Source organism: Brassica napus, chromosome A1 (genome assembly GCF_020379485.1).
Source record: "Brassica napus cultivar Da-Ae chromosome A1, Da-Ae, whole genome shotgun sequence".
Lineage (NCBI taxonomy): Eukaryota > Viridiplantae > Streptophyta > Magnoliopsida > Brassicales > Brassicaceae > Brassica > Brassica napus.
The window spans coordinates 9,859,479-9,876,900 of NC_063434.1; the positions used below are offsets into that span (position 1 = coordinate 9,859,479).

The window sequence follows — 17,422 nt, forward strand, 5'->3', positions numbered from 1 at the left end:
GTTGCATTGGATGGGAGATGGATCAGCTGGAACAAAAGAGGCAGAAAACAATGCAATTTGGTGGTTTTCACGCAGAACAGTCTTGATGACTGTTCCGGATAGCGGAGCAACCCGAGTGACTGTTCCGAGTGAGTGTTCCAGCGGCAGAGATTTTTTAGGAAACTACAATCATTACGGGATTTGCCCTAATTATCTCTATTTTCTCTCCCAGCCGCATGTGGCTTTGATATATCATATTTTCTGTTTCTCTTTATCATTCTACGCTATTCTAGACAGAAGAAAACCATTGGAGACTTTTGTGCTTTTGGATTGTAAAGGGAGAAGGCTCCATCTCTCTCACCATAGAGAAGATTATCCTGAACCCTCTTTCTATCTCTTTTATTTACATGAAGTTTTATTCAGAATTGATCTCTGTGATTTCTTTGTCCATGTCTGAGTAGTCGATCTAGCTAGCCTAGGGTGTTAGGGTGTTAGATCGTGAGCTAAACATAGATAAGTATCCATTGATTGTCTTCATTCATAACTGCTCTTATTGCTTGCATTAAACTGGCCAGTTATTGTTAGATCCTAGGTTTAACCTATTCATTAACCGTGTAATAGGTTGCTAGATCTGTTATGAATGAGCATAGCATCCCTAATCAGCAAAAGTAGATATTAGGGTGTTTTGTGAACCGATTGGACTTGATCTTAATGTTCATCATCACGCCTTGATCCAAGCGAGAGCTTAGGTATTGAGGCTGATCGTTGAAAGGTGAAACACCACGACAGTGGGTTGATCTAGTATTGTGTTCCTAGTTCTAGACTAGTCCATTAATCAAACTTGAATAATTGTTTGGCTCATGATTGTAAGCGCCCGTTAAACCCTAGGTTAGTTTCTCATTAATCTGAAACTTAAAACCAATCTGTTCCTTGCTTTTTACGTTACCACAAACTTTAAAACCTCCATATTGTTTTAGCTTGATTCTGATCCCATAAAGATAAAGTGTAAGATTTGGTCTCTGTGGATTCGATCCTAAAGTGCTACATCGACATACCATTCGATTGTGGTAGTGTGCACATTAGGTTATTTGGTGTGCGTATACACGTAATATCAAAAATGTAGACTGAAAAAGACATCTCCAGCTAAATAGACTTTATTGTAGGTCTACGAAACCCTAAACCACAAATCCCAAACCCTAAATGTTTTGTTTTATAATAAAAAGTCTTAATTACTATATCAAATATCAAATTATATAAAATATAAACTACTAAACATTAATATACAAATTTAAGTCGAGAAAAAAAATCTAAATCTAAATCTAAACCCTAAGAAATCTATCACCAGAATACATAACATGTTATAACCTTTTGTTTATAAACCATATTGTCTAACACATGGTTAACAAATTAGAGTATATTCTTTAAAATTGTTCGATTATATAAACATTTAATTTTATTTACTTCATATTAATCATTATATTGATGATTAATTAAAAATATCACAATAATTATTTTTATACATTTTTAGAATTAAATTATTAGATCAAATTACGATGTAAACTACAGAATAAGTCTACACTGTAGACTTCTTAGGAGATCTACGTATATATAGAGTTCTTTCTAATATGTATAGACTTACTAAGAACAAAATCGTAAAATACATTTATATTTTTTTGTTTGGTCATAAGAGTTACATAGTACTTTTATCATACTTTAGGTTGGTTTTGCATTTGACTGAAAGTGAGATACACTTTTAGATTTGACATAAATATTTGGGTTGATTTTAGCAATTTTCCCTAGATTTATTTTCTACTTGATCTAATTAACTATTTTGTAGTAGTACAGCTTATGTAGTTGTATAATTCCTTAAAATAGATTTGATATAAAAATAAATAATGTTAGTTTGATTTGTCATATAAACAAGTTTAATAGTTTTCAGAACTATCACATAATTTAATAATTGCATTCTAGGTCTCATAGATAACATAGTCATTTTATTTTGTTTATCAATATCTTTGTATAATATATTATTATCTTCATAATATATTGTCTATTTCTCAGTTCATGCTATCTAGTCATTTATAGGTTTTAATTTTTTATATATTTTGAATGTTATGTAAAACCAATTTTAAGACTTCTCAATGTTATAATTGTAAACGTATTTGGTTTCTATTTGATGATGAATATAGTTTCACTTTTGCAACTCTCTCTCTCTCTCTCTCTCTCTCTCTCTCTCTCTCTCTCTCTCTCTCTCTCTCTCTCTCTCTCTCTCTCTCTCTCTCTCTCTCTCTCTCTCTCTCTCTCTCTCTCTCTCTCTCTCTATATATATATATATATATATGTATGTGGAATTTTAAAATGAGTTTACGTGGATTTACTACGTTATTTCATTTTGAATATAAAGTTCTGCAATTCAGATTCTACTAATACGACAAATATTAATCATCTACTACTTCGTATTCTAGAGGGGTTATACGTTAGTGTGTTTCCAACAAAATGAGAATATCATCAGTAACATGTAGTTAGTGTCGGTCTTGATAGGAAGCACCAACTTCCAATAGAATTATGGTATTGACGATTGACATCACATAAGTTGATTACGTTCACCAGTAGAAATCTCTTGTGGGTTACATAACTTTTATATTTTCAAAATTACAGTTTTAGTTTATTATTTTTTGCAAAATTGACTACAACGTTTTAGAATCTAAGTTGGAAGAAGATTGGTTGGCTTTTCAATTCTACAACTACGGCTTGCACAAACAATAATTTACACGTATATATACAGTATGCATAATGGTTGAATTCAACTTTTTTTGGCGATTGCATTAATAATTTAATATATATTTTGTTGTTTAGAGGTTCCTTCCTTTTAACTTCCTTATATCAATACCCACCTTTTCCAGTATAAAAGGACTAACAAGTCTTACCTTCAGTTCTAATATCAGAAATATTTGCTTAGACATTAGCCTAAAAAAGTTTAAGAAAAAAAATACATCTTAGAACATCATGGGATCATTGACAAACTCTCAGGTGATTCCTCTGACAAAAATTTCTAGCGACGAGGAGGCTAGCCTTTATGCCATGCAGCTTGGCAGCGCGTCCGTGCTTCCCATGGTTCTGAAAGCAGCCATTGAGCTCAACTTGCTCGAGATCATGGCCAAGAACGATTGCTTCTTCGGTTCTCAGATGTCTCCTTCAGAGTTAGCATCTCATCTCCCAACCAAGAACCCTGCTGCACACGTCATGCTGGACCGGATCCTCCGGTTGCTTGCCTCACACTCCATACTGACTTGCTCCGTACGTAAACTACCTGACGGTGGTGTAGAGCGTCTCTACGGACTTGACACTGTCTGCAAATACTTGACTAATAACGATGACGGTGTCTCCCTTGTCACTCACTGTCTTTTGAACCAAGACAAGGTCCTCATGGAGAGTTGGTAAGTACAAAACCCTAATAACACACTAACATCATAAAAACCATTTCAATTTAATATAAGTGACTTAATCTCAGTGCACCAATAAAAAAAAACACTTTTAAAATTAGAAAAAACTATTTTCTCTATATAAGAAGTTTTTCTAAAAGGAAAATATCGGGTTTTGAGATCGTATAAATATGGATATTTGATGCAATCAAGTTTTCTCTCTAAGTATTCTTGCTTTGATTTGCATTTGTTCATAACAGGTACCATTTGAAGGATGCAGTCCTTGAAGGAGGGATCCCATTCGATAAGGGATACGGTATGCCAACCTTCGTTTATCATGGGAAAGACCAGCGATTTGCAAATGTGTTTAACAATGGAATGTCAAACCACTCCACCATTGTGATGAAGCAGATTCTAGAGGCTTACAAGGGCTTCGAAGGATTATCATCTGTAGTCGATGTTGGAGGTGGAATAGGAGCCTCTCTTCATATGGTTGTTTCCAAGTACCCAACCATCAAAGGGACCAATTTTGATCTCCCACATGTTATCGAGAATGCCCCGTCTCTTGTTGGTACATCTTTGTTATAAGCTTCACAACAATTTTCGAAGTGAATTATATGTTTATACGAACGTTCATATAAATAAGGTTTTTGTTTGACTATCGATGCAGGTATTGAACATGTTAAAGGAGATATGTTTGTTAGTGTTCCCAAAGGAGATGCCATATTCCTTAAGGTTAGCAAATTAAGACGTTATAGATTCCCAGTGATTGTTATAACTCAATTATACTTCCACAAATATACTAATATTGAATATAAAAATATATTATTAGTGGGTTTGCCATGACTGGAGCGACGAACACTGCTTGAAATTATTGAAAAACTGCTATGAAGCGCTTCCGGATGATGGAAAGGTGATAGCTGTGGAGTGCTTAGTTCCAATAGCACCAGACTCGAGCCTCTTGACCAAACAAGTAGTCCACTTGGACTGTATCATGATGGCTCACACCGCCGGCGGCAGAGAGCGAACCGAAGAGCTAGGAGTTTGAGTCTTTGGCAAGAAGAGTTGGTTTCAAAGGCTTCCAAGTCATTTGCAGCGTTTTTGGCACTTACATCATGGAATTCTACAAGATAACTTGATCACTTCAACCTTCCTGCTTCTGTTGTGTGGTTGTCTTTTCTATTTTCTATTTTTTTTTATCTATGTTAATCGTTGTCTTGTCGTTGTTATTGTTGAATTTGCTTGGTCTGAAGTCTGAACCGTGAAGTTTTTTTTTGTTGTACAATATGTTATAATAATAAGTCAATACCATGTTTTTTTTTTGATAAAGAAAAAAAAAAAAAAAAAAAAAAAAAAAAAAAAAAATGATAGTGGAATCGAGTTTCACGTTGTTTATCGCAGATCTTTCAAAGAAGCAAATGACAGTGGCCACAAATCTGAGATTAATGTATGCATCCCTGATTAGAATTGTATATCTCTTGTATTTCCCGAAAAAACCATAATATTTTTGTATATATTTTTTTTTTTTTTTTTAACAGGAGGTTCAAAGGTGACCCGTAATCCGCACGTGGTTTCCGTTTGCCCAAAGGCCCGTAATCCGCACATGGAATTTTTGTATATTTTACCTTATCTAATTATGTATTTTTAATTTTGATTTTGGAGATGATCTATAACATCTAAGCCTTGTTACAAAAAAACGAAGATGATCTATTACATCTGGTGTCGGTTATATATAATGGTAAGTTTGAACCATGCATGGTTTGAGTTGAACCATGACGTGTATCATTCAGCTTTACTGAAGCTTCGTACGTAATCAATTCCATATTGCGTGTCTAACGATACCATGATAGTTTGAGTAAAGGAGTTGTTATTTGTTGTTCAAAAAAAAAACGAGTTGTTATTTATAATTCAAAATATCTTCTAACTGTGCCAGTAAAATCTTCTAAATGTATACAAATGCGATGCCAATTTTGATTATTTTTGTATTAAAATTTGGTAAATAAATTATTTAACTACATGCTAAGATGAACGTGCCTATTTTCTGTTTTAGATTATATCGACTTTGTGGGTGGGTTCCTGCTGCAGAAACTAAGTTATATTGTTTTGTTTACCACGGCTGCAGATCCGTCTGTATGAATATCCGGAAAAAAACTGTCGTGGACTACTTTTTACTCATGGGTTAGGTTTGTTTCTTTAATAGGTTTGGGTTTAATTTTTTTAAAAAAGAAGAAGAATAATATCATGTTATTTTAGGCATTTATTTGTAACGTTAGAATATTTTATCTTCTAATAGCAAAAAAAAAGAGAAAATTTCCAAAAATATTATATAAAAGAATTCTTTCCGAAAAGCTTTCTCAGGCTTTATGGAAATGACGACTCATTTAAAAAGTTTCTTAAAACTTTAACAAGGTTTCATATGTATATATCTGTGTGTGTGTGTGATGGGGGGGGGGGGGGTATTAGAGAATGCTGTAAGTGTAAGATGCAAACATAAATAATAATGTAGAAGATAACTCAAGAGACAAACAACTATAAGCAACCCTTAATTTTTATTAGAAATCGTTTTGTACACTCAATTACAAGTTATGTTTAATCAGCTTTACACAGTCCGTTACACCCTAACAACTGCTACTGAAAGATTTCTAAGCTACCTGCTTGTGTCTCTCTTCCGTCGAGTACTTCAGCCATTGCTTCAGCACGACCCATAACACTTCTAAAGCTTCTCTCTCTTTCTATAAGATCAGCCTCTGTGTCTCTGTCTCTATACAGACGACCCCATAGCTATCTTATATTATTCTCCACGTTCCTGAAACTCTAGTCTCCAAGACAACATGTATGGACATCTTCCATAACAATAAGTGCAACTTTCCTTTTCTTGAAATGCACATATTCTTCTTTCTTTAAGTCATAAACTTGCTCCTCCTCAAGTTTATTCTTCTTTCCATATCTCCAAGATACTCTCTTGCTCTCCAAGTCTACACGACTCCAGCTCAGCATTTTGACTCCACATGGTCTTCACCACTCACTACGACGTCTGCTTCAGCAACTACGCCAGAGACTACTTCAGGGCAGACATCTTACATCTTATCATTTGTTCTTTTAATATGTTACTGTTTTTTACAAAAATATAAAACATAAATATAATAATTCGCCTAAAATATACAATTACATCATTTATACAACAGGATTTGACTTTGTCTTAATATAAAATATGTAACTTCTAAAACTAAACACTATAATTATTATTTTTTTGAATACTTTTATGCTTCCACAGGATGCTTCCGGAAAAAAAAGCTATACAACTTGTTCTTTATCTCTGCGATACTGCATCCATGAGTTTTGCGCATATCTTCTTTTAGCTTTAAACTCTCACTTGTCCCATTTTGATTTTTCTAAACCTTTCCTTCATACTTGAAATTCAAATCGGATTCTTGTTTAAGAGCTGCTAGATAGTTCCTACAAGGACCTTTTGCAGAGAAGCAAAACAAGACCAAGGGAGAACCAATTAGTCAGAAAATATATATTTCTAAGAATTAGAACCTTATGAGATAATTTTTTTAAAAAAAAAGGGTACTTACCACCAAATACTGTATGGAGATATTGACGATCCTTATCAGAGCAAGAGTCTACGAGAGCGTACACACCAGGCCTTAAAGTTTCATCTACCTCTCTGCAAAATTTACAAACTCAATTTATCTACTTATTTAGGCGGCATCCTATATATAACTTTGTAGAAAATTGAACAAGATTCTAACGCGTTTCGCGAAAAGTAAAGTGTAAAAAGAGATATGCTGTTACCTTTTGATACCCGTTTTAAGAGGGCCATAACCGCAAGAAATCCATATGTAAATTGACAAGAACTTGAAACAATGATGTCCAAAGACATACTTCTTCTGCTGTCTTAGCTGCAATTCAGTTGTTTCACAAAAAAAAAATGAGATAAACAAAGTTGTAGAATCATTAAGACCATCCAATCTTAATCCCTCGAAATGAAAATCTAAACTTGGTAGATTTTTGGTCCACAAAATTGAAAAAAACTGACACAGGTTTACATTCTCAAATCAAAACCCAAAAGGAAAAACAGTAAGATGCAGTGATTTACCTCTTCGTAGATCCTCCAAAGAAGACAAGCACATGTGATTCTCTTTTCCATTTCAAACGAAGCAAACATATCAACTTTGTTTCCTACTTTCTCCAAACAGTGAAGAAGCACAGAATAACTCAACCAATATCAAACTATATTTTACCTCCCGCATAGGGTGCGAGCCAGTCACCTAGTGTGGAAATAAATAGTAAATTATTTATCTTTTTGTTTTGGTAAATTTCCAATGTTCGAACGAATTACAATAGTTACGTCTAGAACTGTTCTTAGTCGTCTTACCATCTTATATCACGGCATCAAGCCTAAGTATATTGAAAGAATGTCAAAAGACTGAATTCTAATTCCAACATAGCTATCGAGTTTTCGCCTTCTCCTAACCTTCATTTTCTCACTAATATTAACTAGCATCGTATTTGTCTTTGACTCTTTATTAGTTTCTTGTAAAGAAAATTCTTTATCATACAAATAATTCTGCAGTACGTACCTCTACGTGCAATGCGGGCTAGAAGCCTAGAACGCTAACTAAAAATATACAACCTACTGAAAGCAATCGGGAATTCAGAGTACCTAAACTTAGCAACGCTTTACATATATATTTCATTTTAACCAGTTTATCGTATTATATATTTAAACTATTAGAAAACGTGGTGAATGGATTATAATTAGTCGATGGCTACATCATCAAGATTAGCCGGGTGTTAAAAATCCGGATAATCTTCTAATTAAAAAGATGTTTGCCTGTTATTAGGATTGAAGTCGTGCTCGTGTTCTATGTTTGTGTTTTGAGAGACTCTCTAAGTCTCTAGGCTTCGCTTAACGGTCACGAAGAACCTAAAAGTATGAGCAAAACTCATTCACACCAGACAACAGCCTCAATAATGTCGTTTTGACTACAAGGAGATTATTGAGTTAATTAGATGGACTGAATTATACTACATGATTAAATTATTCTCAAATATAAATTTAATAATGATTAAAAACTCAGTTTTAAGAGTCTGATTGGTATTGATGCTCTAATAATTGCTCCAGAAATTATCCAGATAGCACTTTTGACTTATGTTGTCGTATAAGACTAGAACAAAATGCCGTTGCGTTATTTGATTCTTTAAGTGGAAAATTCTTCGTTAGACCTAATTAATTATTGCTTAGAACATCCACATTCCTTTATATATCTAAAAAAAATATTTATATTTAATTTAATTATGTAATTAAGCTTTATTTTATTTTTAAAAGTCTAATCACTTATCAACACATACATCTTATATATTAAAACATAAGTCACAACCTTGATTCATGTGTGATTTTTTTAAAAAACAGACCTAATGGACTTATTCATATAAATTCATATTACATTTTAGTTAAGACTAATAATAAATAGAATTTTTAAAATATTTTAATCATAATATCTTTTGATATCTTTTCATTTTAAATATAAATATATTTATTTTAAAATTCTAATAAATCTGTTTAAAAAGATTTTTACAAGGTCTTCATTTTCGAAATTATATTTAAATATTTTTGCTAATTTCTAAATTAGTTTAAAATATTATTATACATTAATATATTCAGTTATATTAAACCAGAAGTCACAACCTTGATTCATGTGTGATTTTTTTAAAAATAGACCTAATGGACCTATTCATAGAAATTCATATTACATTTTAGTTCAGACTAATAATAAATAGAATTTTTAAAATATTTTAATCATAACATCTTTTGATATCTTTTCATTTTAAATATAAATATATTTATTTTAAAATTCTAACAAATCTGTTTAAAAAGATTTTTACAAGATCTTCATTTCGAAATTATATTTAAATATTTTCGCTAATTTCAAAATTAGTTTAAAATATTATTATACATTAATATATTCAGTTATATAAAATTAAAAATAAAAAAATATATAATATTTTATTTATTATATAATCATAATCAATCATATTAAAACAAAATTATTATATTGAGCTAAATATAATAAAATTGTATTAAATTTATATAATTATATATTTTATTTTCGTAATTACAAAATATTTATGTTCAAAAATAAAATCTAATATGTTGGTAAGATGGGTTAACATTATCAAATTATATAATACATGTATAAAAATTAACATGTATTTCTTTAAAGTTAATAATATAAAATCTTTGTAACTACTTTAATCATAGTATATTTTCATTTTAAATATAATATATATTTATATATTATATTTTAAAAAATTTAATAAATCTGTGTAAAAATATTTAAACAATACTTAATGTATTTTAAGTTATCGTTCAAAAATGAAAATAAATAAATTATATCCTATTTTATCTACTTTATAGTCATGATCATGTTAAAATATATTGACGCTCTATGCAAAATACAATTTATAGAATAATATTTAATTAAATTGTTTATAATAAATAACATAAATAATATTTTTTTAAATTAATATAAGATATTAAAATACATGTTTATTTTTATATTTGACGTAATGACGTGTAAATATAAACCTGTACATACAAAATAGTTTCAATATAAACTAATTTTATATATAGTTGTAAAGAAAGCTTTGATGAATAAATAAGAAAATCGAAATAGATAAAAGGGGCCCTAGATAAAAAGTAAAATATGGTAAGAAAATAAATGACTGTGTATAAATTTAGAGATACAGTCATACAAAGTAGAAAAAAATCAAAGGGTCTAACTGGTGACCAAAGAATGAAAGAGAATAATGCATTCTTTACTATTCCTAATTCTTTTTACCATTTAAAAAGAATATTTTTTTCTTTTCATTCTTTTCATTCTAGAGGAATGTGAAACAATTTTTTTCTTCATCAAAATTGATAAAAAAATAATCTTTCATTTCATTCATATAATTTTATTCCTCTGTTTTTTTTCTACTTATTCCTAATTTTCCTATAATAATCACCAGTTAGATCCAAAGTTTTATAAAATGTGAATATAATTGTAATTAATTGACTTTGAAAATAAAATTTTAATTATAAAAAATGATCAGCTGATATAGCTAGGTTCAAGTAAAAATGCTTCTCAAAGAAGTTTTATTTTCAGATAAACCAACCATGTACAATAATTTATGTGTAATTATGCCATGTAAATCTTTTAATTTTTTTTTTACTTAAGCGAATGTTTCATATTTTCCGTACTAGGCACATCACTGAGTATCAGTCTCAGGTGAAGTCCAGGAGATAAATAAACAAATAACTATTGATCATATATATCAAAACTAAAAACAGTAGATGTTATGAGATTTGATAGATTACGACTATTTTAAAATTAATGTATATAAGGTAAAGTTTATTTTATAAGTAAAAATTTTAGTAGATAAGCTATAAATTTTGAATATATGAGTTTAGTGACTGTTGAATAAAACAGAGAGACCCCATTAGATTTCGAAATTTTCCACCAAATTCAGTCATGATATCGCAGCTTTGATTCAATTAATTAATGTAGATTAGGGTTTCATTATCTTCCCGTATTACAGTTTTCGTGTTTTTCTTCATCAGTTTCTTCTTTATTTGTTTTTCTTTGAAGAACATAAAAAAAAATAAGTGTATACAAATCTTGTTTTTTTTTCTTGTAAAATTCTGACTCTCTCTTTTTTTTTTGGTCAACGACTCTCTCTTTATTTCTTTCTTCTAGCCTTGCTTTACTTCGGAAAAAAAGGAAAAATAGTAAAAGATAAATGTTATTGATCAAAAGAAAAAGTAAAAGATTTGACCCAAAAAAAAGAGGTAAAAGATAAATGTTCATATCATACTACAAAGAAGACAGTGTTAAATGATTGGACATATTCATGTGGATTAGGAGGATGGACTGATAGAATCGTTATAATTCACTGATTTAAATCTTGAGTTATTTTCACTCTATGGCTAAGACACTTTATTCTACTAGGATAGTTTTTTTAAATCAATTTGCCTAAATGCATAAGAAAAAGTGAAATTAGATACTTATAGTTAAGATTTACCTTTTTGTTCGGTTATATTTTTGAATTATGAATTAATTATAGAAAATAGATATAAAATAAAGAGTATTTGTACTCACTACACACAACTTCCCACCTATTTGCATTCTATACCTTATTTCCCTTCAATTTTTTTCCCCCCATCACTACCATTTTCCCCCAATTCAATGGTATCCCACTCTTTTCAGTGTATTGAGCTAATTTGCTCTAAAATAAAAGTCAACTAAATTTAATTTTCCACGCACTTATCTGAAATAACTTGTGTTATCCACCACACAACCAATTTTTTTTATCATTACTCCATCTGTTCCTTAAAGATACATATTTTAGAGAAAAATTTTGTTTCTAAAAGATTCATTTTTTACATTTTCAATGCATGTTTTATTAACTAATTGCAAACTTCAAAAATCTTAATTGCACTAATTGATTTTTTATTGGCTTAAAATTGTGGAAAGAAGATAAACACAAAAAATATGTAAATTTAATGTGTTTTATTAAAATGTGTGAAAAAACTAGAATATAGATATTTTAGGAACAAAATTTTGGAGTGACAGACATAGTGGAGAAGATGATGAGACGTAAACGGTAAGTGCTTTGGATTTTTTTGTTTTATTTGTGTTTTTGTAGGAAAGAAGAAAACCAAATCTATGTTTACTTGGAGAGCCACCAGTGGTTGGACATTATCTTCTACCCCGGAGGTCGGATCAAGCTTCACTGACAACGTTTATATCATCTTTGTCTCAAGTCTTACCTTGTCGTCACTGGTTCATCTCCGACCGGCAGTCCATGGGCACAAAATAAATCTCGAGCAACAATGTCTAACTTTGACTTTCTTGCACATTTAGTCCTTCGGTTTTTGTATAATTTTGTTTTGGCTCTAAACTTTTTGTTTTATAGAAACGTCCTATTGATTTTGCCTCTAGTTTCCAACTACCTTTTGTCAGACCCTATCAAATGTAAATGAACAAATACACACTAAATACCTCTAAATGAGTCCTAAAATTACTTAAATGAACTAAAAACAAATGTACTCATTAAAATCATGACATATCACTTAGTTTGTGTACCATGTACAAATAAAATGGTGTAGATACGAAATATTGAACATTAGTGTACATTTGGATACATAGTGCACACATGTACACTTTGATGATAGTATACACATGTACACTATAATGGATACATTGTGTAAGGTGGACATGTTTTTAAAAATATACAAAAATGCTCATCAAGAAAAAGATTATACATTCAGATACATCTTGTACATGTATACCCTATGATATTGTTGTCCACATGAAACTCTGTAAGGTAGACATATTTCAAAAAGATTACAAATGTGACTTTACAAATGTAAAAAGCATTTACAGATGCATTACACTTTGAAATATTACAAGTAGCTCAATAATGAATATATCTACATGTACACTTGTTTACCAATATTGACATGTACATTTTACCATGCTTTGAAATTAAATTAGACATTTACGAATTTGTAATATGAATTTAAAAGTTTCAACATTGTATGATCAAGTATCGAATATATGTACACCAAATTTATGCTTCAGGAGAATTCAAAGCAAAGTCCAAATTGTTTTAATTATGTAACTTTTGATACTTTCGAATAGATTTAGAGATATTGTTTGAATTTGTGAACAATAAGTACATGATTTGTTGGTTATAAAGAAAGAAATTCAGTTGTAGATAGTTGTTTTCTTGTTATTCTACTAGGATAGTTTTTTTAAATCAATTGCCTAACTGCATAAGAAAAAGTGAAATTAGATACTTTATAGTTAAGATTTACCTTTTTGTTCGGTTATATTTTTGAATTATGAATTAATTATAGAAAATAGATATAAAATAAAAGTCAACTAAATTTAATTTTTCACGCACTTATCTGAAATAACTTGTGTTATCCACCATACAACCAATTTTTTATTATTATTATTTAGAGGAGAAACAAAAAGAAATATGGGAAAATTCTAACTTTCAATTAAACAAAATTTTGGACTGACAGACGTAGTGGAGAAGATGATGACACGTAAACGTCCGGAGAAAGAAACTGTGTCTATGGTAAGTGCTTTGGATTCTTTTGTTTTATTTGTGTTTTTGTAGGAAAGAAGAAAACCAAATCTATGTTTACTTGCAGAGCCACCAGTGGTGGGGGAATCCAACGAACAACTACCGGTGACATTATCTTCTACGCCGGAGGTCAAGGATCAAGCTTCACTGACAACGTTTATGTCATCTTTGTCTCAAGTCTTACCTCGTCGTCACTGGTTCTTCTCCGACCGGCAGTCCATGGGCGCAAAATAAATCTCGAGCAACAATGGCTAACTTTGACTTTCTTGCACATTTAGTCCTTCGGTTTTTGTATAATTTTGTTTTGGCTCTAAACTTTTTGTTTTACAGAAACGTCCTATTGATTTTGCCTCTAGTTTCCAACTACTTTTTGTCAGACCCTATCAAATGTAAATGAACAAATACACACTAAATACCTCTAAATGAGTCCTAAAATTACTTAAATGAACTAAAAACAAATGTACTCATTAAAATCATGACATATCACTTAGTTTGTGTTCCATGTACAAATAAAATAGTGTAGATGCGAAATATTGAACATTAGTGTATATTTGGATACATAGTGCACATATGTACACTTTGATGATAGTATACACATGTACACTATAATGGATATATTGTGTAAGGTGGACATGTTTTTTAAAATATACAAAAATGCTCATCAAGAAAAAGATTATACATTGAGATACATCTTGTACATGTATACACTTCGATATTAAATTTGTTCTTCAAAAATTTGTTTCATTAAAAAGACAACGAAGATTTCAAAATTAAAATATTAAATTTTCAATATATGTTCAATGCAGATATCAAAATATAAGTATGTATTTTTCATATGATGTATAGTTTAATTTAAAAGAAATAATATATATATATAATATTAACATAAACAAATAAAATTACTTATTCATATGATTTTATAATCATTGTATCTTATTATAGGAAAAAATTTAAGAGTATTTGTACTCCCTACACACAACTTCTCACCTATTTGCATTCTATACCCTATTTCCCTTCAATTTTTTTCCCCCCAATACTACCATTTTCCCCCAATTCAATGGTATCCCACTCTTTTTAGGGTATTGAGCTAATTTGCTCAAAATTTAAACCTTGATCACAAAAGTTAATGTGAGACTTTTAACAGTTTTAGTTTATACTCGTTTTGAAAAATTCAAAATATAACATATACAAAAAAAATCTAAATTATTATTATATGATTAATGTAATAGTGTAATTTATTTTAATAATAAGTAATTAAACAAAAATGATAGAAAGTATACTAATTGTTAGCAAATCTTTATTATTTAAAATTATTAATTGCCATATATATCTTAATCATGTTAGGCAATTCCGTAGCTTTTATTTAAGGAAAGAATATATAATAATTTCAATTTGATAAATAAATGGTCCATAATGGATATACTATATAATATAAAATTCCATAGAAATTTAATTTTGGACTAACAAAATTTTCAATTGATTTCCAGGCCACCACGCTATCAAAATTAGCATTCTAATTACATGACATTTCAGCAGTGTACTTTTTTAATTAGTACAAACTAAGAGTTATAACTTTTTAAATGTTTATCTATTAATATATAGGGGATTTCTTATGATTTTGTTTTAAATTTTAGATTTTACATCAGATTATCCGAACCGATCCAATATAACACAAATACAAACAATATACGATTATTTTATGGGTTCTAATATGTGATACAAAACCGATCCGAACATTCTAGTATGTGATACAAAACCAACCAAACCCCGATGTGTTATATTCTCCCATCCATTCTTACAAAAATACCAGTATGGATTCTAGAAAATGTTATTAAATAGAACTGAAATTCAAAAAATTTGATACGAATCCAACATGTACCCGAACATTTTATTTAAAGAATTTATGATGTAAATTTATTATATAATATTTACAAATATATTTCTCATATTAAATTAAAAATTATTATTTAATTAATTTTTGTTAATTTTACTAAATATAAAAAATTGTTTTATATTTTCTGAAAAGATATTTTTATAAAACGATATTTTTTTTATTTTTCAGAAAACAATTGTACATGTAACATCATTGTGACATAAGGCCATGTGCAGCGATGAATTCTCAGATGGTTACTAATCATTAAATTAATGAAAATAAATGAACAAGGAAGAGAGAATGAAAAACGTTTCTGCTTGAAGAGACTAAAAAAAATCTGAAGAGACTCGACTTCTATTTTATCTTCTTTCTATTGGGTAAACTTCATTTAGTTTTGAAATTTAATTATAAATAATATTATACTAGTTTTTTTTATTGATTAGGTACTATGGGAAGAACTTCTACCACTAATGATGCTCTAACATTTACATTAACAAATTAGAAGACGTGGATGTGGCAACTAGTGTATAATTTTGCTAAAAATAATACATATTATTTGAAATTTTCGAAAATTTACAGAGAAGAGCAGCTCTTGTAATAAGTGGTTCATTTCTGTATCTAGTTTCTATCTTGTAAATTGTAATAAGTGGTTTACCACAAGGTCCACAACTCTTGTAAAACAAAAAAATCTTGGTATAAATTTTAACATTTGTACCAAAAAAATTTTCAAAAATTTAGTTATATTTTTGCATGCTGACGTAAGTTAGATATAAATTGAAATGGCCGTTTTCTCGATCATTAAGCAAATATTGCGACACTCGAACGGAGACGCATGGGTCACATATAAAGGGGACTAATCCATTTTGCTCTTCGGCTCTGGCCCAAAAGAAAAATGGGCCGAGTATCTGAACTGTTGTTGTAAATCTAGTTTTGGGAAACGAATATTTTCACAGAACCTCAGTAAAACCTTTTTTCTTCACACACAAGATCTCCTGTTTTTTGTTACATAGGTAGCGAAACGTAGGCTTAATATGTACAACAAACAGCTCCAGAACAAGAAAACAGAGGAAACCGTTACTCGATTCTCACTGAATCTGGACATCAACGACTTTGCGTTCCACTTTGGTTTTAGGAATGGTGATAAACAGGACTCCATTCTTGAGCTCAGCTTTGATCTTGTCCTTTTCGCAGTTATCAGGGAGCTGAAGCCGTGTACCGTAAGAGCTAAAGCTTCTTCCGGACCACGAATCATTCTCGTCTTCCTTCTTCTGTTCTCCCTTGATCACAAGAACGTTGTCTTCGACAGAGACTTTGACGTCTTCTTTGGATAGACCAGGCATGTCGAAACGCATCTTGATCTCGTGCTCTTCTTCTTTCATGTCCCAAGGCGCACGGATCTCGGAAACTCCACTTCCTCCTGCTCTGCTTCTTCCCGGGACGATCATAGCAGCGTCGTCGAACATCCTGTCCATCGTGTCCAGCATTTGACGCATTGTCCTCATAGGCGAGAGCGGATCCAACAACCCTGACGTTAAAGATAAAAACAGATAATTGGTTACAGTAAAAAACAGAGTGGAAGAGTGTTACGCAAGCTAACGCTCGTTTAGTTAAACTTACCGAAAGGAGAAACGTCCATGGCTAAGCGTTGAGGTTTTTTCTCAACACTGGACCCTTGGTTCCCTTTTTGTCCTTGGTGAACAACATCAAGGGAGTCTGATCTCTGGTCTTGAGCTCTGATCTTACAAGGGATCTTCCGTGGAAACGAGACAGAGAAAGATGAAGTAGGTTTGGATGATGGAGGAAAAGCGAGAGGTGAACGGAGAGACGACGTGAATGAGAGTGTGGAAGCCATCTACTCAAAGTGTATAGAGATGATAAAGCGTGCCAAAAAGTTATCACTGGAAGAAGATCACGCAGATTCTAGTTTTATGTTTCTTGATGTTCATAGATCGAGTGAGCATAGTGTATATATAGAGGTGAGATTAGGATGTGAAGATTATAA

General features: G+C 30.6%; 2 protein-coding genes and 1 long non-coding RNA gene across 3 annotated transcripts; 2 read left to right on the forward strand and 1 right to left on the reverse strand.

The window, feature by feature from the left end:
- Positions 1-2,370: 2,370 nt before the first annotated feature.
- On the forward strand, positions 2,371-4,695 carry LOC106356003 (flavone 3'-O-methyltransferase 1). Its single transcript, XM_013795859.3, is given in 5 exon segments — positions 2,371-3,416; positions 3,662-3,972; positions 4,072-4,136; positions 4,234-4,437; positions 4,439-4,695. Coding segments are annotated over 5 exon segments (1,113 nt in total). The 5' UTR covers positions 2,371-2,985; the 3' UTR covers positions 4,541-4,695.
- Positions 4,696-12,934: 8,239 nt separating this feature from the next.
- LOC106372590 lies at positions 12,935-13,913 on the forward strand. Its single transcript, XR_001274759.3, has 2 exons — positions 12,935-13,538; positions 13,615-13,913. It is a non-coding gene; the product is annotated as an uncharacterized LOC106372590 (long non-coding RNA).
- A 2,483-nt stretch (positions 13,914-16,396) lies between these two features.
- On the reverse strand, positions 16,397-17,378 carry LOC106402676 (heat shock protein 21, chloroplastic-like). Its single transcript, XM_013843489.3, has 2 exons — positions 17,038-17,378; positions 16,397-16,945 (listed from the first exon to the last, which is right to left on the reverse strand). Exons 1-2 carry the CDS (start codon positions 17,270-17,272, stop codon positions 16,506-16,508), a joined length of 675 nt encoding a protein of 224 aa, XP_013698943.2. The 5' UTR covers positions 17,273-17,378; the 3' UTR covers positions 16,397-16,505.
- Between the last annotated feature and the right edge of the window lie 44 nt (positions 17,379-17,422).

What these genes read in the sequence shown, in the direction of transcription:
- LOC106402676 (XM_013843489.3), bottom strand. Translation starts at nt 17,272, where the DNA reads ATGGCTTCCACACTCTCATTCACGTCGTCTCTCCGTTCACCTCTCGCT. An exon ending in CATGGACGTTTCTCCTTTCG is followed by an intron (nt 16,946 to 17,037) that starts GTAAGTTTAACT and finishes CTTTAACGTCAG; the next exon opens with GGTTGTTGGATCCGCTCTCG.